This window comes from Perissodus microlepis, chromosome 17 (assembly GCF_051167445.1).
Source record: "Perissodus microlepis isolate ML-2025 ecotype Zambia chromosome 17, ASM5116744v1, whole genome shotgun sequence".
In the NCBI taxonomy this organism is placed as follows: Eukaryota; Metazoa; Chordata; class Actinopteri; order Cichliformes; family Cichlidae; genus Perissodus; species Perissodus microlepis.
In genome coordinates this window covers 16279330-16303583 of record NC_140477.1, presented here as the reverse complement: position 1 = coordinate 16303583, position 24254 = coordinate 16279330, and the positions used below count along the sequence as shown (strand labels likewise).

The following is a 24254-nucleotide window of genomic DNA, read 5'->3' as shown; positions in this document are numbered from 1 at the left end:
CATTTGTATTTGTTTTATTTTTTCATTAACCTGTTACAAAACATGAAGTAAACATATAGAAACACTCGAGTATGGTTAAGATTTCCGAGTCTGCTTTACTCTTAAGATTATTAGCCAAACTTGGTTAATTGACCCGCTGACGTGAAATGTCCGTTCAGTCCGCCATAAGAGGTCATAATTCACCAGTAACACCAAGCGGGTAAGTTATCTGTGCATGCTGGCATGCAGAAAGCACGCTGGAAAAACGTGACCACGCCGCGAAACGCACAAAGCGATTCGGACCTATCAGAAGGCTCGGAACTGCGCACGTTGGCAGTGGGCGGAATCTCGGCTGTAGGTGCGGTGAAGAGGTTGAGCAGCTATTCGTGGACGTTGTAAAGGAAAATCTTTTGAGGTCGCAGCTCAAAATATCAGCTCAACAGTGAGGCAAACGGGTTATACGGAATCGAGAAGCGGTTATAACAGCTAAGTATTGGTCTAGCTAACAGTAGGACGACGAATTTTACAATATTTCTGTTAGAAATTGTATTTTACATAACCAGCTTCCCTGGTATTCGCGGCACGGAACAGCCGGTCTTGCCACAGTGTCTTGTGGGCTTAGATTACAGGCCAGTTAAGTACTCTGTTATTGCGTTTGACTTAATTAATGTCTGTAGAAAGCAGGCCCGCCCAGGAGTGTTAGCATATATTTATACGTTAATTTTTTCATCATTCAGAAAAACAAGTTATACAACGAGCCGCTCTACTTCTCCGCAGCACACCGGGTCCTAAAGCCCGCCGCGTTAGTTGTCATATTGCCGGAGCGCGCGCTTTGCCTCGAGCCCAAATGGTTCAGCAGCCAGCGGTTTCTACATTTTTCGACACTATGGAAAAAGCTCTGTTAGAGCAAGGATAATTATAAAAGTTGGACTGCGTTATTGAACCCCAAAAGGATTTCTTTTTCAAACCAATTTTTAGTCAAGGTGGTATTTTTTTCTTCTTAAAAGAAACTGTGAGTGAGTAGTTGGGATAAAAGTCGAGTGAGCACCAAAAGACTGTTGACCTCTATCAAAAAGGAAGAAAAGGACTCGTCCAGTTGAGTAATGGTCATTAATACGATCCACTGGTTCAGGAAGGGCTTGCGGCTCCACGACAACCCGTCGCTCAAGGAATCTCTGCTGGGAGCGGATACGGTCCGCTGCGTCTACATCCTCGACCCCTGGTTTGCGGGCTCTTCCAACGTTGGCATCAACAGGTGGAGGTGAGGGAAGCGTGAATTTAACCACGCGCTACCACACATGTAGCACAACAGGATGCATTAACAACAGCACAAGATAAAAACGGTTGCAAACGGCACATTTGTAACCATTTACATAACATATAGCATATATTGTTGTTTTGTGTATCTTTGTGACGGTTTCATGTCTCTTTCTGGCTGTTGTGTTTCCTAATGGCTGTAATAACATAGCAACAGGATATGCAGTACTTTGCAAAAGTCTTATATTTAGCTTCCAAGGAGCTAGATTATTTGTAATATTTTTAAGTGGTCTTGTGAAATGTTCTCCATGCTTGCTGAAGATCTTTCAACATTTTTCTTGAGACTTTGGCTGCTTTTTCACCTATATTGAGTCCAGTCTTTGTACCTGACCAGGTCCCTAACTAAAGGGATGAACAAATGTTGTCTACAAATCACATACAACATGGCAACAAACCAGTTTTAAATTGTATTGTTTGTCATTTTGTTACTAGCAGGCTGTCACAAAAACACATAATTTGCTCTCATTTCTTTATTTGAATATTTAACAAATGCCTAAAATATAGTAAGATAACAGTTTGACAGGCATAAAAAACTATTCTTGTGCCAACAAGGTGATCCCCAAAGAGGTATTAACTGAAAATGTGTGGTATCTTGACATGGTGTGCATTGTGTCCTTAAAAAATTTGAGGAAATAGGACAAGCTCAGGACAAAAGAAGTTGTTTCAGGCCTAAAAAAAAATAGTAGATAAACAGTATCTGAAAGTCACGTTCTTAAGGAACATGAAAAAAATCCAGCAAAGACATGACACATTTGATCCATCTACTCTTAACTGATGTCTTATCAGAAATGACCTCAGTCATTTGGCTGTCAAAAAGCCACTCTTAATAAGGAGAGGAAGCAGGGACAAAAGGCTGAGGTTTACCAAATTACACAAGAATTGAATTAAAAAGTAGTGGCAACAGGTCTGATGGAGTGATAAATCCAAATTTGAAATTTTTTCACACCATCATTGAAATGTACAGAGGTCAGGAGAGAGGTACAACAGTAAGTGTATACATCCATATGGAAAACATGTTTGAGATTCTCATGTGAGCTAGGCTGTGTTTCAGACAGTGGTGTTGGAGATCTTGTCAAAATTGATGGAATTATGAACCCAAAAAAAACCAATCAAAATCTTTTTGGGAGAACTGTAAAAACCCCAGTTACTTAAAGTAAGAGGAACAAGACTTTCTGCCAAAATCACAAAGTATGTAAGGAATAGCATGGCAAAGCATTGCCCAACTGGTTTTATCTTGCATTTGAGGTCAAAGCTGTTACATTGTTTGAGATGTTGATTGCCAAGTTTTGTTTGTTTTTGCAAACAAAGAAAGCCTGGGTGTTTTCTAAATGAACCAAACAAAAAGAGGCCATGGAGCTGCTGCACTGTCACCTGAATTTTGACCTACATATACGAGGTATAGCAAAGTACAGCAAATTATGACATAAACTGTATATAAGGTCACTAACATATATTTGCACTCACTTACTTCCTCTGATGTATTGTTCGCTAAACTATAATCTTCACTAAGTTATCACTTTGAAACAAAACATCAAAACCAGGAGAAACGTCAATTATATCAGTTAGATCAGGCATAATGAATACTGACTACACACATAAATTATAACATTACGCTGTCCTTCAAAAGGTGACTAAGATCTCAGATGGGTAAACAGTATTTTCACCTCCCTGGTAAACTCTAATTATTGTTAAATGACTTTCAGCTGATGATATAATGGTAAACTGTTGTTTATAAAGTGGTTTATTGCACATCAGCAGATCTCAAACACTTTCATATTCAGTTTCTTTGACTCATTTCAGCACAAACCACATATATTAACTGTGGTTTGTGTTACATGGTTGTAGCATTGTGAATTACATTCGGATCAGTAAATATTTCCTCTGTAAAGATTAGACACATGAATGTACGGATCTCAGACAGAGCTGTAAATGCTAAATTGCTTTGAGCCGTTTCCACACGTGCACTGCATCTATGAACTTTGGTAGGACGCAAGTATTTGACCTAGTTGGTTTATTCGATATTTACCCAACCAGCTCCCTAATACAGGGTCAGTGTGATGCCAGATTATGATGGTGTGAGAATTAAGCATTGGGTGTGAAGAGAGAGGGAATTCAGCCTATGCAAAGACTCTGGAGATGCATTTGTGTGTATACCTCCTATGTGATGAAGTTGTTTGTAGGTTAAATGACTGCTGGTTGAGAAGCTGTTGTGAACAGGAAGGCAGTGACAGCAGAGTTCACCACAAAGAGGAAGAAGTGAGAAAATAAAAAACATCAAAGTTTAAAACATTGTTTTCTCACTTCACAAATGTGAAACACAAAAAATGGCTGCCTCACAGAGTTTTCCCTGCTTTTAACACTTCACTACAGTGAAGTTCTTTGTATATTATAGCTTCTGTTCTCTCACATTACTGCCTGTTTCACATCTTGACACTCACCTCAAATATCATAAACGTGGATCTGCAAGCTACCAAGATACTCTCAATAATCTGGCGCATTTACTTCTAGCAAGTGAGGGTCATGTATCCTCCCTTCTGTATCTTCTGTCCAGGCAGCTCTATTGCCTAAACCACACTGAATATTATCAGTTGTGTGAATGCGTCTTAGCACACTATTTCCTGCTGTGTTCCACATGTGGGAAAGGATCTTAAGCATCTTCATATTCTCTTGAGGTTTGCCGTTTTTAGTCTGAACTGTTCGGACTAAACTTTAGATGCTAAAAATGCACTTTAGATGGCTGTTTTATTTTTGCATATTTCTTGGCTTTTCTTAAAATGACATACGACTATATAGTGTCTAATTTTGACCCTATAGTCCCACATTTCTAAAGATTTTATGATGAAGAATTTTATGTAACTGACATTTCATGACCTCCAGACTGTCAGCATGTGTCTCCGATTGTTTCACAACCAAGATAGTAGCAGGCTGCTTGTGTCTAGTGACACAAAGAAGTATATAAAGCTTTACAGGGTCATGTGTTGGAGATAAGTGCGTGGACCGTTGACTTTAATGGTCTGATACCCATTGGCTGACAGTTTTCTGGAAAATTCCCTAGTAAAAACAAACAGTTGGCATCCTTTTTACTTATATGTTCAGTAGAACTCAGCTTCCTGCTTCTGTATAGAAAATGCAGCATCTCACTTGGCAGTTTTAATGGTCTACAGGCAGGTGCTGGATGAATGAAAGTACCCCTGAGGTTTAAAGTACAGTAGGGGTCTCCCTTTGTGTTTTATGTTTCTGTTCCCGTCGTGAGCTTTGGTTTGCGTTGCAGTCCCATGCCGTCTCTTGAAGAGAAGGGGAGCATAAAAGTCGGGCCAGTTATGAGCATCCATGTTGTTATGCTTCTGCAGTTATGTAAGAGCAGCCTGGGCTGACGCAGAGCCCACGCAGTTCACTCGGCATGCCCTGATTCATTCCTTTTGTTTAATTTTTTTTATGCACAAATCAGACATGTAATATGGTGTAAGACCAGAATCTCTTATTTGTAGTCCAAAAACTCACCTGGTGAAAATAGAGCTTGGGTGAAATATATTAATTATTCTCCCAGTACAAATAAAGCATGAAGGAAATGCCTAGTTCAGATTTGTTAGCTAATAACTTATTTGACTGAATTTGCTGAATTCAAAGATGGCATATACTGCTTTGTTTCAATTGTGTCACTGTACTGTTGTGCTTCTGGTTTTTATATCTCAGTAAACTTTACTCAAAGTTAAACCAAGCAAAGGTCCAAAATATGAGGACGCTGTAAAAATCTCCCTGTAGCCTGCAGCTGCTATAACTGGCACCTGTTTCTGCACATTTTTTTTATCATCTGAATTGCCTGCTAAAGAGCGAGCACTCCCTTTTCTTCAGATGTAGGCGGTGATCCTCAGTGATTAAGGTAGGCCAATGCCAGATGACATAATCATTATAACTTTCCCTCCTTTCCACCAGCGACAGGCATGGCATAAGTAGGTCAGTGTGTTAGGAAGAAAAAAAACCTATCCATTTCTCTCTTCCTTTTGACCTACTTCTGCACGCCTGCTTCTGCAAAAGACCCAACTCTGGTGTGGCACACTGCTTTGAACACTAATCCCAACAAAGCTGCATCCATCTGATATCCATTTTCAGATCTGTTTAAGCTAGTTGAAATTCTCATGCTGGGTGGCCCATGATTATGAAGGTTCATTTGGTTGAAATTATTGTGGAGTTGTTTGAAAAATAGGACAGATGTAGGAGTGAAAATAATGAAAAACAGGCATGAATGGATTTCTTTTAACACCGAATCCAGCACAGCTCTGTCTCTGTTTGAATACCATAGATGAACATAGCTTAAGGACTCTGAGTAGTCTGAGTCTAGCTTTGCAGAATCAAACTGTCTTCACAGGTCAGGAGAGCAAAGCAGCTGGCATAGGAAATGACCTTGGACTGGCAGGAATAATCTGGTTCAGGATGTAGGAAGTCTGTTAGCTGTACTGCAGCTCACACTCAACAAAGACACCACTATTGTAGCTAGTCTTAAACAACAATTCACTCTTATCATTAATGAAGTTTCACTTGCTTTGTGTCACACTGATATGATATTATCATTTCTCAAAGCACTGTTAAAGCTTGAATAAAAACTCGCGAAAGCGATGTATTTCCTGTGTCAAATTGTTATCAACATATAATGACATTATCCACGATTTGTCTCGGCGCTACGAGGAGTGCGGTGTACAGAGGCCTTAATCTAAAAAAAAAAGAAAAAAGTTAATGTTCCCATGAATACATGAAATTGCCGATCTCCTGGCTCTAGGCTTACTTTCCTGTTTCAGCCAGTACCCACAAAGTTGACCCCCCATGTCATATATAATACATAAAGAATAAAAAAAAATAAGTTTGGGAAAACAAATTTTGGAGTTTCAGAAGAACCGTAATACACAGATAAATGAATAGATTTAATAATTAATAAATACCATCCATCCATTTATTTCTGGCCGCCTATCCAGTAGTCTTAGCGGAGATACCCAGAGTTCCCTGTAAGTTAATACCTGTATTTCTGTTTACTGTTAGTTTGGGGACATTTGTTTACATATTTTTCGGCTTTGATCATGTTGCGGTTATGCAGTTAAAATGTCTTCCTTATTTACCTTAAAACCTTAAAACCCACACCCCTTGTGTTCTTTACATGACAATAGATTAGGTCAGGTGCCTGGCTGAATAATATTTGCAAAGTATTTAAGCTTTAATAACAATGAAAACTACATAAAGTTCACTAGAAGCCCTTACCTGGCTGTCTTATCAGTAAAAGACATAATTAGACCGGAATGATACAGGAAGCATCCACCTACAAATTTTGTTACCTATAGCAACAGAACGGGAAGCACCACATTACTGCCGCTTTGTGTTTACATGTGTGTGTACCTGTGGGTGTGTGTTCTGATGCTTACAGTTGGTATTTTTTATTTTGGAGAACATATAAAAACAGAAGCAAATTATACTATAGTTCAGTTATTGCACTGTTGTTAAACCAATAAAATGTTAATGCTGGTTCATACTTCCACCAGTTAGGTCAGCACATTGTATTTAAATGATGGCTGACGTCGCATACAGAGATGATTAAACTCATGGATGAGGGTTGGTCAACTCATGCACCGTCTGCATGATTCAGCCTTGAGTGTGTGTTCAGCCTTGGCTTTTTTTTTTTTTTTAATTAAGGAGGTGAAGGGACACTTGATATGAAGAGATATTGTGCTTTAGCTAAACAGTCCTGTTTTACCCCACAGTTTGTCCCACACTGGTGTACATTTGCTAATCTTACATGTCTTGTTTTTGTTACTTAAAGAAATAACATTTTACATTTTATCAACGTGGGCTATGTAGAGCAAGGACAGTAAATTTGAACTTGGAAAAACAAGAACGTAATAATAATCTGCTATGACAATAGTGGAATAAGTCTTGTCAAACTTTGTTCATGCAAAGTGGAGGTGAAATTATGTGGGGGACCAAAAACTGCCAAAATCAAAAATTAGTAAAGAAATGCCTTAATAGAAAAAAAAAACTGATATGCCATTAAATTGATATAAATAATATTCTGACATAATAGGATTCTAGATATATATCGGCATTAATCCAAGTTGTACAAATATGTAATTTCCCCATTATAACTATTTATTAGTTTTATTCCTTCTGAGAGACAAAGGTCCAAACATAATTTAATTAAGGAATAGCTCAATAAATGATTGAATAAACGCATTTAAAACTGAATAACTGATATAAAAAAAATCTAGTTTAAAAGTCAGATGAAAAATGTCAGTTATAGCATATATTTATGTATTTTTGGTGTTGAAGGGATATTTTTAGAGTTTGCATGACAGGATATGTACATGCAACAAGCAAATACATCACACATCAACTTCAGTTGATTTACACATTTTTTTATATGTAGGCAGATAAGAAAAGATAAGTATTTTCCTTAGTGTGCAAATCAGATTAAAGTTGAGTAGAGCTTAAAGGTCTTTTATTACATAGGATATATCTTCAATAAAGTGCAATAAAAATAGATAATTTCATGTAATTTGGTCATTGACTTCAAATCTTCAGTATATAAGATGTTTGGTATGTCTTAGTCAATTGGTAATTTAGAAAAAAAGATTTTGAAGGAGTGGTCTCATTTAATTCAGCTGTATAAAAATGTCAAAGAGCAAAGTGAATGGAAACTTCTACTCTTTTAAGGGCATTTTACCTTTTGCCTGTATAATCTAAAATCAATAGTTGTACTCCCTAATCAAACTCCTTCATCATGCAGTGACTGATATTGTAGCATCTTTATGAACATTGACACAGATTTCCTTGTCATCTGCAGGTTCTTATTGCAGAGTCTTGAGGACTTGGACTCCAGCCTCCGTAAGCTCAACTCTCGTCTGTTTGTGATCCGAGGCCAACCCACCGATGTCTTTCCCAGACTTTTCAAGGTGAAACTTGAATCTGATTTAAGCTGCACAACCGACAGTGCTTCAAACATTTTGTGTGAATCCTAAACATTCTACGATTTACTCCTTTTTTCCAGGAGTGGAAAATTACTCGTCTGTCATATGAGTACGACTCTGAGCCCTTTGGGAAAGAGCGAGATGCAGCTATTAAGAAGCTGGCCTCTGAGGCTGGAGTTGAGGTGACAGTTCGCATCTCCCACACACTCTATGAACTGGACAAGTAAGTTATTATCACACCTTACCACAACAAACAGTGCTGTCATATTGTTCTTTGTCCTGAGCAAGTTTTTTTTATGAATCTGTTTCTGATCTTTGCATCTGCAGGATCATAGAGTTAAATGGGGGTCAGTCTCCCCTCACCTACAAGCGATTCCAGACTCTCATCAGTCGTATGGACCCTGTGGAGGTGCCTGCGGAGTCCATCACTGCTGAGATAATGGGGAAATGCACTACCCCTCTGTCTGAAGATCATGATGAGAAGTTTGGGGTCCCCTCCCTGGAGGAACTCGGTAAGGTCTAAATTATGTAATGAAATGTAATTGTAATAAGTAATTTTCATTTGTGGAAAAAAGCAGCACTACTAGTAGCTGTCTAAAGCTGAGTTTCCACCAGAGATTGTTAGACCCAGCAGCTGTTACTGTATTTACATACAGTCTGTGCAGCAAACATAAACTGCATGTAAATGATGGACGTAATTGCAGGTGTGTCTTAAATTGGATCAGATTCACTCTTACTCACCACCAAGATGGACGCATGCATTAGGGACAATTCCAAGTTGGAGGCTTTATACCAGACCTCACTAATTAATAATTCATATAGTAACATGTCCATCTTTTATATACAGATTATGATGCCAAGGGTAGAATAGGAGTCCTGTGTCAGACTTAACACATAGCTGCTGATTTGAGGAAAGAGTTGTCAGATATTAATCTAACTGTAGTAAGAAAATATGACTGAGCAGATGTTATCTGCTCAAATCAACATTAGCAGTGAGTTATTAGATTTCCCTGGGTTTTCTGTAGCTTTTTAAACTTATTTCTAGTAGTAGTGAATAACTTTTTCATTCTGTTTTTATGTCTAAAATTAGTTAGGGGTAATATCTTCCTTAGCAGTTCATGTTTAAAAATGTCTTAACAACACAAAAATATATTTTCTCAGCAGTTATAAAGAAAACTAGTGAAACTTCTGGGGCTTGAGCATAATCTGCATTTAAACACATAACATGGACATGGACATGCCCTATTTTTGGCCTTCATATATGGATTCATATATTACTTGTTGTATTTCTTCATAAAAAAACACAGGACACTGTCCTGTTGCATTACTGATTACTTTTGCCTTTTTTGTTGTTTCTTTTGTATTTTTTTGTTCATTTATCTATAAAAATTTAATAAACAGAATTATAAAAAAAAAAGAAAACAAAAAATGATCAAGGACAGGAATAAAAAGCCCTCTTTAAATAAATCTACCTACACATGTAGTTATCCCTCTTGTTGTGTTGGTTTGCCCTCTTCTGGTCATAATGAAGATTACTAAAATGGTATAAACTGCACATATTCTTTTCAGGGAATTAAAAATATATGAAAAATGATAATATGTGAGTTTTAATTTGACCCCTGCAGGTTTTGATACTGAAGGCCTGTCCTCAGCTGTGTGGCCAGGAGGAGAGACTGAAGCTCTCACACGACTTGAGAGGCACTTGGAGAGGAAGGTCAGGCAAATCGAGCAGAGAATTTTTGTTAAATCATTTTTTATTTTAGTACAATCCCACTGCTCTGTCATTTAAAATGAGTTTCACTGTGATACAAGTCTCAGGTTTTCATGTGATTGTTGCTATCAGGCATGGGTGGCAAACTTTGAACGTCCTAGAATGAACGCCAACTCACTGCTTGCCAGCCCCACAGGCCTCAGCCCCTACCTGCGCTTCGGCTGCCTTTCCTGCCGTCTCTTCTACTTTAAGCTTACTGACCTCTACAGGAAGGTAAGTGTGTAGGAATATACTTAATTAATTACACTTAAAAAATTGGGTTTCTAATTATCTTTGAAGTCTTTAAATAAGGATATGAAGGATATGTTCCACAAGAACCCAACCTGATGTGTAAATCAGATTCAAAACTGTGAACAAAGTCATCTTCTTGACAACCAGAATTACAGTTGTCATATGACAATGGTCGTCCTGGTCAGAATTTACATCATGTTGCAGGATTAAAAGCAGACTGGGTGAGAAACCTTCAGATAGAGCAGATGCAATCAACCATGAATGTCTTTTATTTCCTCTAGATCAGGGGTCGCCATTTCATTTTCCCAAGGGGCCACATGAGAAACTACGATTGTAGTGGAGGGTTACACCAACAAACTGCATTTGGTTCTGCTCAATATTAATTTGATCTCTTTATAAGCTTATTAGTGCAGCCCCTCCCACAAAAGTCCCATTTTCTCATGTGTCCCATTGTGAAAATTATTTGCCATCAATCCTGTTGACAAAGCCTCTATTTACATATTCTTGGCCCAGCTCAGCTAAACTGTTAGCGACTTTTGACTTTTAGGGTGGATTAAAGCACACCGCTGTGCTTTATGGAAAAGGTGATAAGGATTTGTAACACAAGAAAAACAATCGATAGCCATAATATCTTAACCATCTTGTTTGATCTTTCTGATAATGGATGGCCTGAATTAAAATGAAAATGAAAATGTGATTAATCTCCCAGCCTTGTTAGGAGAGTAAAACATTGTTTGAACTGAAGTGTGAACAGAAGACGCTGTAATTAAGGTAATTTATCTTTCACGCTCAGGGGGAGAAGGTTTCCAGGATATCTTCTCCTTGTATTAATAGGAACTTTTTTTTACTGATAAAATGATTAATATATTGAAATAATTTTCTCATAAAACAGCTGTTGAAAAAGAAAATTAACCAGGTCATCATACATCTTGGTGAATGTAGTAATTAAAACCAGTATGCATATCAGAGTCAAGTGCAGATTTTTGATACTGTGGTGGATTATCCGTCTGTCAATCAATCCATTGTCTGCAGCTTATCAGGGTTTGGGTGACAGGGACAGCAGTCTTAAGCAGAGCAATCAGGCTTCCCTCACCGTGCCCACCTTCTCCAGCTCATTGGGGGGGAGACACAGAGTTGTACTTAGCTAGCTGAGAGATATAATCTCTCCAGTGAGTCCTGGGACTGCCCTGGAAACAATAGCGCTACTCCAAGTCCCTATTCTTGGTGTAATATTTAAGTGTAAACTATTACTGTATTTATTTATTTATTTTTGATTAAATATAAGAAAAAAGATGAAGGATTTTTGTCCCTTTTTACATGTTTCATTTTTAGACACTTTACCTCACAGGGAGGAATCGAAAACACTGACTCAGATCTGAGTGCAAGAGACAGGGATTTACTATATGGTTGCAGCGGGGCTGACTGAAGGCCGTGGCTGGTAGTAGCAGGCTGCGATTTGGCTGATTGTTGAGTAAGTTAAGTGGTGCTGCACTGAGCTGGAATCTTTTTAGGCATGCTGGTGAGTTTGGTATGCGTATCACCAGGCTGAGAGCATCATTGGTGGAAAGCTTTTGGGGGTACAGTCTGATGGCAGAACAGGAGATGACCGAGTGGCAAGGCCAGACACCCACACACACACCAATTGTCTACAAAATGGGGCCCATAACAGATATGAGTAATGGAAAAAACCCAACACAAGGAGTGAGTCATGGAAGGTACACCCAGTACTGTGACATCAGATATATTTGCAGGGGTGATTTAATGCTCTGGCTGTTTATTTTGCCATGTAATGATTCACAGTTTATTCTGTAATGAGGTGAATTAACCAGTACTGCCTCCCTCTTGAATTTTTTCGTTGTATGTTTGGACTCAAGTGCTTATATGTAAATGAGCTAAAGTAATGTAGTGGTTTAGTCTTTATCTTTTATCACATTACCTACTACTGCCACTACTACTACTACTACTACTACTACTAATAATAATAATAATAATAATAATTTTACTTTAAAAAAACAGAAAAAAGACCCTCCTGCATAATATACAGCTGGTGTAGTCAAATCTCTGACTGCCTCAGACAGTAACGTGTCTTTCTCCTACTTGACAAGGTGAAGAAGAACAGCTCCCCTCCTCTCTCGCTCTACGGTCAGCTGCTTTGGCGTGAGTTCTTTTACACAGCGGCCACCAACAACCCCTGCTTCGACAAGATGGAGAGTAACCCCATCTGCGTTCAGATACCCTGGGACCGCAACCCCGAAGCGCTGGCCAAGTGGGCAGAAGGCCGCACCGGCTTCCCCTGGATCGATGCCATCATGACCCAGCTGAGGCAGGAAGGATGGATCCACCACCTGGCTAGGCATGCTGTGGCCTGTTTCCTGACAAGAGGAGACCTGTGGATTAGCTGGGAGGAGGGAATGAAGGTAGACAGTGTCCTACTATTGTTCTGATGGGAGTAATGCTAGTATCTGGTTTCTATTTAATTCATACCAAACACCACTTGGGGAGTTTAAAGATAGAATATAAGTTTACTTGCTTGCATCCAAAATTAGTTTTTTGCTTTTAGAAGCTACTGTTTATAGTGAGTAATGGACTACTTAATACATTTATATGGGTTTTTTTTCTTCATGAACATTTAACAAACGAAAGCCCTGAAAACCCCAAATGGTTCTTCACTGTGGAGCTGAAAACAGACTGTATGTACAAGGAGGCTATAGCTTCCTCGTCTAATAATCTAAAATTATGCACAAACGTCTGAGACTTGTATTCTTCTTCTGGTTGCAAATACAAGACTGAACCCTACCCTATGGGGGTATTTTTGAAAGTGATACCATCTACTGAATATCTCAGATGAGTTTGAATATTGGTGCCCTAGACCTGTAGGTCAAGGTCAGAGGTCAAGTTTTCTAAAAATTTGTGTACACAAAAAGATATCAACTAGAAATTTATACCATAAGTGCCAATATTGTTGTGTTAGTAAAAATACTGGCACCTATTTAATAGTATTTTATTTTATTTACATAATGAGGGCAGAGGTGTAGATCAGTGTTTCCCTTGGATTTATGTTCTGTGTGTGGTGGGGAAGGGGTTTGTGTATGTGCCCAATTATTCACATGTGGGTGTGCCGCTCCTTTCAAGACACAGTGGCATTTTTAAATTAATTGCCATTATTATTATTCCCAGTAAATATTAAATATTCTAAGCACTTTGTGGCAATAAATAGCTGATCAGCATAATCAGCTGCTTCTTTAGTAAGTCACTAATCCTCAGCATTAACTGTAATGGAACTGTAATGAACTGCAGCCCGTTAGTCTCTGCTCTGCTCTAGCAGCACAGCAACCAGAAAACAGAGCAGGAGACAGATTATCGTCTCCAGCTGCAGTCCAAATACGGCATGAAATCCTCTCTGTCGGAGCAGCTAATTGACATCAGGGAACTGTATATATTTAATCAGAAATTTACCCACAGTCATTTTTTTGTCATACTCAAACACTTGACTCATTTGTTGTTAACCATCTCAGCAGGACCAAATATTGCTTCCCAGTCGATCTGAGATGTTTTTGATTGTGTTTTCAGGTGTTTGAGGAGCTGCTGCTGGATGCAGACTGGAGTGTGAATGCAGGCAGCTGGATGTGGCTCTCCTGCAGCTCTTTCTTCCAGCAGTTCTTCCACTGCTACTGCCCTGTGGGTTTCGGCCGCCGCACAGACCCCAACGGAGATTACATACGGTAGGGTTGCATCTGTCAAAACATCTGTACTTGAAAATTTTTGCAAGAGCAGTAAAAATTTACAATGCAGCAGTAAATCTAAGGCTTTGAACATGTAAAATTAAATCCATAAAAAACATTTTAGTGAAAATTCTTGTGACACACATTATCTCACTTAGTAAACAGACACAACCAAGCAATAAAATGTGTGCCTACTCAAAAATAAGGTATCAGAGGAGTCTGTGTTTGAGAGATTTCCATCTAACATTTGGGTGGTTAATTCCACCATAGCAGTTGACGCTTTTCCTGGAAATTAATTATCCCACCCACATGCCCACTAAACCTCTTCATCTCTCCCCTCAGCCGCTACCTGCCCATTCTGAGGGGATTTCCAGCCAAGTATATTTATGATCCCTGGAACGCTCCAGAGGTTGTGCAGAAGGCAGCCAAATGTATTATTGGAGTACATTATCCAAAGCCTATGGTGCACCATGCAGAGGCCAGCCGTCTCAACATCGAGCGAATGAAACAGATCTACCAGCAGCTCTCCTGTTACAGAGGCCTCGGTAAGGATGCAGATACAGCATTATTAAAATTAAAATGAAGAAAGATCAACTGATGGATCACAAGCAGTGATTTGCAGTTAGATTTTTTCAGAACAAGTCTTCCCTTGTTTTTAATATTTTTCAACACAACTGAAACTGCTACTTTGGTGTCATTTGCAATCCTTTGGTCCATGTCACACACTCTGCTCCATCAGCTTTCCAATAACAGACTGAACCCCACAAATATCTCTGAAGTGGAGGTATCAGGCTTTTCCTTGCTTTCTGTTATGTATACACTTCTACAGTGATGGATGCTCATGTTAAAAGCTCAGATAACGAGGCTGGGATGTGTAAATAATCCCAGTAATGCCACATCTTGACACTGAGATGATGTCACTGAGAGTGGATATCTTTCATAAGTCCCACCCACTTCTGTTCAAAGCTTTTAATTTGGGTGGGCAGCACCAAAGCTCAATAAGAACTATTAGACATTGTTAATCATACAAAGCTACTCTCCTAGACCTAAGATTAAAATTATAGAGCTGGAAATGAAAATACCTGATTCACTTAAAAATAAATAAATAAATGCCTTATTTTGGACTGTAGTCAGTGATTTTAAAATGTCTCAAAAGTAGTAATGAAAAAAAAACTCAAAGTCAGCATAAATATCTACAAATGAGGTATTTAAACCATATACATTTTCAGTGTTTTAATTTGGTGTTTTTAATATTGTTTGTGTATGTTGTGGACTAACTCTGTAACTCTCTGTGTCTTCAGGTCTTTTGGCTACAGTTCCATCTGGCTCTAATGGCAACGGAAATGGAAATGGAAACGTTGAGGCATCCTCAGATTCGATGCGATTCTCTGAGACTTCACGTGATGCTGCAGCTCCATCTAGTAAGTGGCACAGAGACCCACTCCTCCTCCTCTGACAATTCAAACTTGTGGATGTTTCATGACTTCCTGTGTAGCCTCTGGCAGTGAACTCTTTGAAGAAGACCTGTTTGTTCTTTTATTTATTTCTCAGCCTATCAGATGCCAGTTCACTCCCAGGGAGACTGGCAAAGTGGTGTCATGATGTACGTGCAGGGGGATCCGCAAACCAGCGTCGGCATGCACCAACAGGGTGAGGACTAACTACCCGTGCACCTTCACTCGATTATCCACTTGATGCTTATCGTTTTCCTGTGTGTGCCGTTTTTACTGGTGCTATAACTGGACTGTATCACTGATTATCTCAGTTTCCAGGGTTTTTTTTTTTATTGTAGACTCTACATTTTTATGAGTCTAAACAACAAGACAGTTAGTTTTAGTTGCAGCTGACCATCACCCATCTGTCATTCTAAGAAAAATAATCTGCTCACCCTGCAGGATATTTTCCTTCAATAACAGGCGTGCTGATTAGCTGGGAAGCTTTGGCTCTTCGCTACCCAGAGAAACCCAGAGAAAAGCCATTGAACATGACTTTGCTAAATTTCACACACCATTAAGAAGAGAGCAGTGGTCCCTTTAAGTCTAAATTTAGTAGAAAAGTAAAAGGACTTTTTTTCCTCCTGACACAACCAGCTGATTTAAACTCCAAACTTTGTTGTTATGAGGTGGCGATGCTTATCACTGCCCCTACACCTTCATAACACGTGGAAGTACATTTGTTTGTGCTGATTTGTTGTCAGGTCTACATGGAGTGGATGGTTTTCTGATCACAGCATTTGAACATATTTTTTAATAAAAACAAAGAAACATGTTTACATTTCTTTAAACAAATTTAACATGATTGTAGCCTTGATCGCTGCATTTCATTTAGATCTTTGATAACAGCAAACTGCTCAGGGGGCCTGTTTTTACAGACTAATTAAATGTAAGGTATGTCTTTTGAAGAACATTTTAGGCTGTTCAGATTTAGTTCAGTGGTTTAGTTCAGAAAGCCACATCCATTGATATGTGGTGCACATGTTGTGTAGAATGATATTTCAGTGTTTGCACGGTGGCGCAGGGGTTAGCATTGTTGCCTCGAAGCAGGAAGCTCTTTCCTGTGGAGTCAGCGCATTCTCCCCGTGTGTGCGTGGGTTCTCCCAGGTACTCTGGCTATCTCCCACGGACATGCAGTGAGTGTTGTTAGGTTAACTGGTGATTGTAAATTGCCCTTAGGTTTGAATGTGAGTTGCTGGGATAGAGTCAGTCTATTAGTGGAAGACAATGGATGGATATTTGAACATATAGCAGGTGTTTGCACAATGGTTTTATAGTGTAGTGGTTTGATCTCAGGAGGAGACACAAGTGCCTCTGGGGCATCCAGCATTAAAGAATGCGGAGTACCCACCGTGGTGACCCCTGGTAAATAAAGTAAATAAGGGAGCACCCGAAAGCAGCTTTTTTTTTTTTTTTTTTTTAAAAAAGGATTCCAGTTGATTGGACAATATGAAACCGGTCCCCAAGTGGAACGAGTTTTGCGTACTTTATGTGCTTCATGCATTAACTGCATCCTTTCATGCATCTTCTTCAGTGTTCCGCTGCTAATCCTTGAATTTTAATTGAAGTTCCAGGTTACGCTGCCAGTACCAGTATGATGTGTTACACTGAAGGCACGCAGCAGAATCCTGGTCCTGTAATTCAAAAAGGTGCGAGTGAAACATTTCACTGATTGATGATGATTTCTTTTATTAATCTTTCTTAACTGGTTGAAAAACTTGAGTCCCAGTCCTCTGTTTGACCATCACTGCATGCCACCCCTAAAAGAGTGTTTTCATTCTAAGCCATGTTTTTGTATTTAGTCGAAATTTATAGTTTCATGGTTTATTGAAATGTGCCCTTATGCTTTTTTAGGGTCTGAACACCACCCCACCACTCAGACCAGTGGCAAACGACACAGTGAGGACTCTGGGAATAGCAAAAGCTCCAAAGTCCAGAGACAGAGCATCCACTAAAGAGGTCAGTTGCAGTCTCATACATTATTATTATTATATAAAACACATACAAGATGTACTTTAGTGAGCAGCATTCAGAGAGGGGGGTCAGAAATAGGAATTTTAATCCTTGTTTTTAATAATACGGCGAAACGTACTGAGTGTCAGTCCTTGTTTTCACTGTTTCTGCCAGTAGAAACCATCTGAACAAGGCAGGCATGAGCCAAACCTTTTCAGTGTTTTTATCAGCTGTTCCTGCCTTTATAATCCACAATATACACACAATGAGATACACAAATTTTAAGTCAGTAATTAATAGCAGTTTACTAACCACTGTTAAGAGGAACTCTGAAGTGATGTAATTGCCAGCCAGAGGTTTAAATGCAGCACCACCTCATGTTGCTTTCATTTCCTTGTAGTCATGTTTCAGCCTCTTTATTTTATCTCTTTTGCTTTGCTGTGGATTTAACTGAAACAGCTGCTACCATTGTGATCGTGAGTTCAGATGAGAGGAAGATAGTTGAGTGTTTGTTGACATGGCTGATTTTTTTTTATCAGTGTTTATGTTCTTTAAATGCCGGATTCCCAGTGTTCCGTTCATTCGTCGATCAAACAGCAGACACACATCTGGACCAGTAACAGTACACCTACTTCACTCAGAGTTCCTGTAATGCAGTAAATATTTGTATGGTCTCAAAGCACCTAATTTCAGCAGATTACCCTCACTCACCTCAGGTCATGTGACAGGAAAAGTTGTAGGTCAGATTCTCAATGTTTTGTTTTCCTTAAGATGTCATGTTGGAATGTTTTTCAGTGCGCTGAAAAAGTCAGCACTGAAGGAGTTAAATGTATTTTCAGAAATGTCTGAACATGCCACTTATTGTTCTTTCTTCTGTTGCAGGTGTTTCAATCATATCGAGAACACAGCCAAAACTAAACGGACGCTAAAATGGACTCAAATGTTGCTTACAGCACTACAATGCACGAACACACCTTCAGGACGGGCATCCCCACCTGTCACAAAACATGTTTCTCAACTTAATCGGACTGAATATTTTTACAGTGTGGGCCAGCCAGTGATGTTACACTGTGCTCCTGTTTGGGTTAATAATGCCGAGACTAAAGTCTTTGTGTATATAATGAATTTGCTAAAAGCAGCTCACATACAACGTGTACATATTTGGATATTGTATGTGTGTTTTCTCTCTTTGTGTAGCCATAGACCCGTTGATATATTTTTGATATGAGAATTCATTGTGGATTGGTCGTTCTTTTGGGAAAATTTTCAATAAAAAGAAATGCATTTTTAGACCTTCCATTAAAACATAAATGGTCAGAAATGTCTGCTAATGCACCCGAGTTTTTCCACATTGAGCCCATCGAGTGTAAATATCAGCAAAAATCCTTTCTGTGTCTCAGTACTAGTGGACTCGTTTTATTCCTTCAAACTTCTATATGACACAAACCATCATGTTATTGCCCTCGTCTGTGTTTATTGAGAAAAGGTGAGAGGACTACAGAGCCTGCATATTCCTGGTGTACCACCCCACCACCCATATACTCCCTAATAAATGTACCACTGGAGAGAAATGCTTCACTTGCTTCTTGTTCCTTCTCTATGTGCTTGTTTAATTAAAACAGTTTCAAATATACAAATAGTTTCAGTCTTTTCTTTGTAACTCAAAAGTCAGAGTTCAATCTTTGAGAAAAATTTGCAGTTTCCAAATGTAATCAGCCCTTTCTAGATTTGCAGGTTTTCATTCAAGTTGATACACATTACAATGGTACCTTCAAAAGCAACGCAATTGGCTGGATGACCTATTGTAGTGTCTAAGAATAATTTTAGAGATCTTAATATATTCCACCGGCTTTAGTGTGATGCCTTTAGTTATCAAACCTGAGGCTCGTAGAGCAATTAAAGTAGCATTATTCAGTACAGACACTGGAAAAATCACCCTGCCACTTCATAGACCTGTACACAAAGCAACCCGGTAATAGAGCTGTTTTACATTATTATATTAAAGTTTTTCAAACCATTTATTATGCAGACTCAGCACAGAGCATAGTTGTTATAAGAGGAGGTTGGGGATCCATAATTGATAAGAGTATGGTAAGACATGTTGGCTGCTGTTGGGTTTTTTTGGTTGTTTGGTGTACCCAATAAAGTGGCCAGTGAGTGTACTTTGTCAATGTTCTCACTGCAGGTACAGTATTAGATTTATATGTGGCTTTATTTGGTAGCCAGTAAAAGTCTGACCTACTGAACCCGCGGCCCAGACACTGCATAGGGCATAAGTGTAGTCTCACAGCAGGAGAGGTGAATACACTGGACTACCACTTTCTCTACACTCACACTGGTGCATATCAGTGCAACCACTGTGGACTTTGTATTAGTGAGCTGGCAGGTTAAAGACCATCTGATGTTGGCTTCAATGTCCATCTAATGCTGTTTTAATCTTGGATTTATCCAAATATCACAAGGTGGACCACATCCTGACCACTCCCCTTACAGCCACAACGAAAATGCTTGATTTTCCAAACAAGCATACAACATTTTATCCTCACTTCCATGTCCCACCCTCCCTTTCTTTTTCCACTGGTTGTCAAACGGTACCAGCGGTATCTGTTAGGCCTGCATGCCACGGCCTGTGCTTCACTATCAATGAACAATTAAAGAAAAAAAGAAGTCTTGGCCTTCCCTCAAAAGAGCAAAAAAATAAAACAAACAAACAAAAAAAATCCACCAAAATAGTAAAAACACATTTTTAAATAATTTATTTTCTCATGCATAAAATGGTTTTGTTTGGCCAGAGAAAAATGAATGGTCTTCTGTTAAGGCAAAGAATCTGTCACCGTTCTTAACTACTACACCACCTATCACACACATCCTCCAAAGGAGACACACCTGTGATGTCCATTTCAAAATCCTACATCACCTTGTTCTCAAGTTATTGCAGCCACAAGATTTTCAGAAAATTTGACCTCTAACCTTGAGGCCACTGAATAGACTTTATAGATACACCTATGGTATCAATTTGAAGCTCCTACTTGGTCTCGTTCTTGAGTTATCACATTCACAAACTTGCATCAGCCTTTTACAGCTGAGGATTAAAAACCGTACAGACTCTGTGCTGCAGTTTAAGTCTTCTCTTAGAGAAGAAAAGCAGCTGTTTCACACACACAATAGGCACTTCCCAAACTGGAAACTTTTACAGATAGTGTCATATTTCCTGAACAGTCTTCAGCCTTTTGTGGGATTTTAATTTGCCTGGCTTTTCTTATTTTCCTTGCACAAAGCTGAAGCAGTAAACCACATTTCATAACAAGGTGCGCACCAACACTCAATCCTCAGCAGATTTCAGAGGAGCCACAGGGTTGAAGAGCGGCCTCTGCTGCCTGAGCTGCAGCTTGCCATAACTCGCCTCAAAGTCCTTCTTTGTTCCCACAATAACGGCCAGGCTGCCGGAGCGAATGTCGTATCCGTAGGAGGCTAGTTTCTGGATACGATACAGCGCGATCTGCGTGGTGAGCTCGAGTACATTTGGAGATTCCTTCACCTGATCCATCGTCACTCCCGCGTCCATCAGCCCCTGAAACCGCCCCAATAAGGTGGGCAAGGAGTAGTACAAGACGGCAGGGCAGCGGATCACTACCTGCTTAAGTTCGTCTTTAGAGCAGCAGAGAGCCGCTTCGATGTAGTCCATCGCCCGTTGCATGTCCTCAGGCTTCAGCTCTGCGATGGAGGCTTTGAGGCTGGAGACCAGGCTGAGGAGCTCCTCCGTGGTGAACCCCTTCTCCCTCAGGAAGCCCAGACTGTCCCTCCAAGCCTCAGCTGGTCGCAGCAGAATGTAAGGGTTCTGGCTGAGAAGCTTCTGCAGCCAGACACGTAGGTTACTCTCCTCTCCACCCAGGTCGAGGTAGATCTCCCTCAGCGTGTGGATGAACTCCTGGTTGCGCTCCACAGGCTGACTGAAGCTCTGCGGGGCACTGGCCATCAGCTTGCTGATGATCCTCTTGCTAAGGCGAAGGTTCTGGAGGTACAGGATGTTGGCCCGCTGGTTACCGTGGTGAGTAAGTGTAAAAAAGGAGGCTGGGAACTTTTCAATGATGTTCATCAACTGACGTTTGCTGGGACAGACAGACAACCAGAGGTCTCGCTGCGTGGCGACGTCCTCTGGGCGACACAGGATAGCCTCAGGGTGAGTTTCCAGGATGTGGGCGATAGCCGTTGTGTCTGCACCCATGTCTCTCAGCAGGTCAGCGGTCTCAGAGACATACGCAGAGCTCTCAGACAGAACCCAGCCTCTGAACTTGCGGACCTTTCGAATGTCCACTGAAAGCTCATAAAGGGAGTCCACTGTGCGCTGGTTTTCCACTCTTTTGCTGGGAGAGGTATCAGTGGAGGTGGAGGCTGAAGGAGGTAGGAGCAGCCTTACCCTCTGTGAGCAGGTGTACAGGGTGGCAGAGGTGATGCGAAGCATTGCTAAAGAGTGTAGTGGATCTGTGCAGAACAAATGAGAAAAATTTAAATTTTTACACACCGAGATGAAAGATGTGCTCCATGATGCATTACAGAGGATTTGCAGCGTTCGTGTCATGTACCGCTTATGACTGCTCGTCACAAGATTCATACTGTCAGCTGCCAATCGGGTGATTTTCCTCATTCACAGTTAACTCACTTGCTCTGAAAATACTGAAAAATAACAGCAACAACTTTCTTGAGCCTATGCTGACCTTTTCATCACAAATATTACATTGAGAATCACCAGACACTGCACAAAATGATATTATAGTAAAATTTTGTGATATGCTGAGTTGTCGGCTTTATCACATTTAATCAACTGCAGATAACAAAAGTTAAACTATATCCAATCAGTCTGATACTGGTCTGTCATCAGTGTGATATCAGTCTGCACTTGAATGTGGTCAAGTTGGCAATAACATGCAGTCTGTTTCTGGACACCGAAACTGAGACATGGTCAAAAATCTGTTGCTGTCCACAATGACAGAAACAGACAGACACATTCAGCAGTTGTTTGTCCTGTGTATCCCTGTATCGCAACAATATCGCCACACAAAATATGCACCTTACCATTAATGATGACTATGAAAACCAGCAAATATTTATAGTTAGGAGGCTCAACCTGGACAGTCTGTTATTTTTAATATTCAGAAAACGCCAAAAACAAAAACAAAACAAAACCCCAAATACAAACAAATAAAAAAAACCACTCAAACAACTCATAACTTCACCACGTGTTTCACCTTGTGACCTTATGGGGACAGAACTGATTTTACATGAAAATGATTACTTAAAAACCACTGAAATACGGTTAAGCGCTAAAACACATTAAAAATCCCAAACAAACAACATTTAATTTAAAACACATATAAATCCACCTTTGTGTATTTATGCTGCACGACACTGAAACCATTGCATAAAGTTGCATAAACCCAACAGGGCACGGTGTTGTCCCGACTGCTGCCGCGCACACGTGATGCTGCGTGTTGTGTTATGTATTAAACAGCATGGACTGCAGACGGATCACAGCCTGCCACGACTGCACACGGACACAAAGCGCCGGCAGACCTGAATACAGATGCTACAGAGCCCGTGGTGAGCGGCTTTTTACATAAAAGCGAAGAAAAAGACGAGTTAATTTACCCGTTTGTGAGTCTGTAGCCGCAGAACCCCGCTTGTCACACCCACTGCTCTGCTTTCATAACATCACAGCAGCCGTTGGGCGGAGTCACAGGGCTTGACGCATGGGAGACACGTGACTGCCTGCAGCCTATAGCAAGAGTGGAAATGTACTACAGCTATTTTTCCTTCTTCTAAGTAGTCGTATTTCAAACTCACAAGACAGGATAAAACATAAAAGATAAGCTGAAATTTTTTTTACAGAAACTAAAACAGAAAACTATGGAAGCTTGTTTGGAGATTTAAAAAAATTGTGTAACTATCAAAACATTTCATATTTTTATCTAATAAATAAAAAATAGTTATTAAGTTATTTATTAGTTATTTTATCAAAAATGTGAGTTACGAAGTCAAAAATGTAACAGTAACTCGAATTTTTTTATGTCTATCTATCTATATGTGTGTGTGTGTGTGTGTGTGTGTGTGTACATTAAATGGGAATCTGCAGACCCAGGCTGTACATTCACTGCCATGATAGGTGTGTGTGTGTACCTTTGTTATACACACGCTTAGATAAAGTGGAGCTGTATATCCTTATAATCTAACTGTTAAGCTGGCAAAAAACAAAAAAATCAGCCATAAGTCTGTAATCATTTTGTTAGGGTTAGGATGATCTGCACATTTATACCAAGAATATATATGTTTTTCCGTTTTGTTATAATTTCTGAATCTGTTAATCTGGTTCCATACAGTATTACCTCAACAGAGGTCTGTGAATCTTTTTGGGCTCATTTAATTGTATTGCATTATTTTAACCACAAGAGGTCACTGTGAATCCAGGGTAGACAGGTAAAGATTTACCTGCTTCATGCCCATGTGGGTATTCAGTGTTTTGAAAAGAAGGCAACATGACTTCTGGTTCTTGAAGACGTTTTACTTCTCATCCAAGAGGGTTCTTTAGTCATATTTAAGCTTCAAAATGTAGAGTTGGATGTTTCAAGACCGGTCTTGGTCTCGAGACTACTTTTACGTGGTCTTGGTCTTGTCTTGGTCTCGCTGTCTCGGTCTTGCTGTCTCAGATCGACATAGTAGCTGTGTCCCAAAACGTCAGCTGCATCCTTCGGAGGCCGCATTGAAGGCCGATTACGTCACAGCCAGGCGAAGAAGGCTGTCCTTAGAGTAGAACTGGACTGTCACCAGCCTCAGGCTCTTCACCTTT

General features: G+C 39.8%; 2 protein-coding genes across 2 annotated transcripts; one reads left to right on the top strand and one right to left on the bottom strand.

The window, feature by feature from the left end:
- Positions 1–307: 307 nt before the first annotated feature.
- On the top strand, positions 308–19050 carry LOC146369423 (cryptochrome-1-like). The gene is made up of 14 exons (XM_084910926.1): positions 308–1240; positions 8120–8228; positions 8324–8466; positions 8571–8755; positions 9869–9957; positions 10087–10227; positions 12351–12662; positions 13816–13967; positions 14310–14512; positions 15269–15388; positions 15519–15617; positions 17029–17109; positions 17315–17419; positions 18296–19050. Exons 1-13 carry the CDS (start codon positions 1083–1085, stop codon positions 17413–17415), a joined length of 1893 nt encoding a protein of 630 aa, XP_084767052.1. The 5' UTR covers positions 308–1082; the 3' UTR covers positions 17416–17419; positions 18296–19050.
- A 1102-nt stretch (positions 19051–20152) lies between these two features.
- On the bottom strand, positions 20153–23241 carry LOC146369422 (transcription termination factor 2, mitochondrial-like). Its single transcript, XM_084910927.1, has 2 exons — positions 23060–23241; positions 20153–21895 (listed from the first exon to the last, which is right to left on the bottom strand). The coding sequence occupies exon 2, from the start codon at positions 21873–21875 to the stop codon at positions 20736–20738; it is 1140 nt and encodes a 379-aa protein (XP_084767053.1). The 5' UTR covers positions 21876–21895; positions 23060–23241; the 3' UTR covers positions 20153–20735.
- Positions 23242–24254: the final 1013 nt, after the last annotated feature.